The following is a 559-nucleotide window of genomic DNA, read 5'->3' as shown; positions in this document are numbered from 1 at the left end:
TGAGCCGTGGGGACCGGCTGCGCCCCCCTGCACCCCGCAAGCTCGCAGCTGCGCTCGGAGCCCCCTCACTAAAGCTTTTCTCCCTCCCGTTTCTGCCTGTCAGGAGGAGATTGCAAAGTACGATAAGATCTGCGAGGAGGCCCACGCGAGATCCAAGGATGAAAAGATCTTGCACATCAAGCACTGGCTGGACTCCCCCTGGCCTGGTGAGGCGCTGGTGGAGTGTTGGGGTCGCTGGCAAAGTGCTGGGCTCCTCGGGAGCCGTGGTAGCTCTGTTCTAGTGAACACCCTGGGGAGGAGGTGGGGTGGTGCCCTCTGCTCCTGGCATCCCCACCTGGGCCTGGGGGTGTCCGTGACCTGAGCTCTTCACCCGGAGCTGGCCCTGGCTCCCACAACGTCCCGGACTTCTCCTCCTCCTTCAGGTTTCTTCACTCTGGACGGCCAACCCCGCAGCATGACCTGCCCTTCCACCGGTCTGAATGAAGAGGACTTGACACACATCGGGCAAGTGGCCAGCTCGGTGCCGGTGGAGGATTTCACTATCCATGGAGGTAGGAGC

General features: G+C 62.4%; 1 protein-coding gene across 1 annotated transcript in view; it reads left to right on the top strand.

The window, feature by feature from the left end:
• Positions 1-551, top strand: part of LOC104499801 (2-oxoglutarate dehydrogenase, mitochondrial-like) — a gene marked incomplete at both ends in the record, with an annotated part of 11,572 nt that extends 11,021 nt beyond the window's left edge. Inside the window, 2 exons of the mRNA XM_010143356.1 lie at positions 104-206; positions 423-551. Of these exons, the coding sequence (XP_010141658.1) occupies positions 104-206; positions 423-551 (232 nt within the window). The remainder of the gene's footprint in view (positions 1-103; positions 207-422) is intronic.
• Between the last annotated feature and the right edge of the window lie 8 nt (positions 552-559).

Source organism: Buceros rhinoceros, unplaced genomic scaffold (genome assembly GCF_000710305.1).
Source record: "Buceros rhinoceros silvestris isolate BGI_N320 unplaced genomic scaffold, ASM71030v1 scaffold21709, whole genome shotgun sequence".
Classification (NCBI taxonomy): domain Eukaryota; kingdom Metazoa; phylum Chordata; class Aves; order Bucerotiformes; family Bucerotidae; genus Buceros; species Buceros rhinoceros.
Note: the sequence above shows the minus strand (reverse complement) of the source record. Positions and strands in the feature narration are given on the sequence as shown.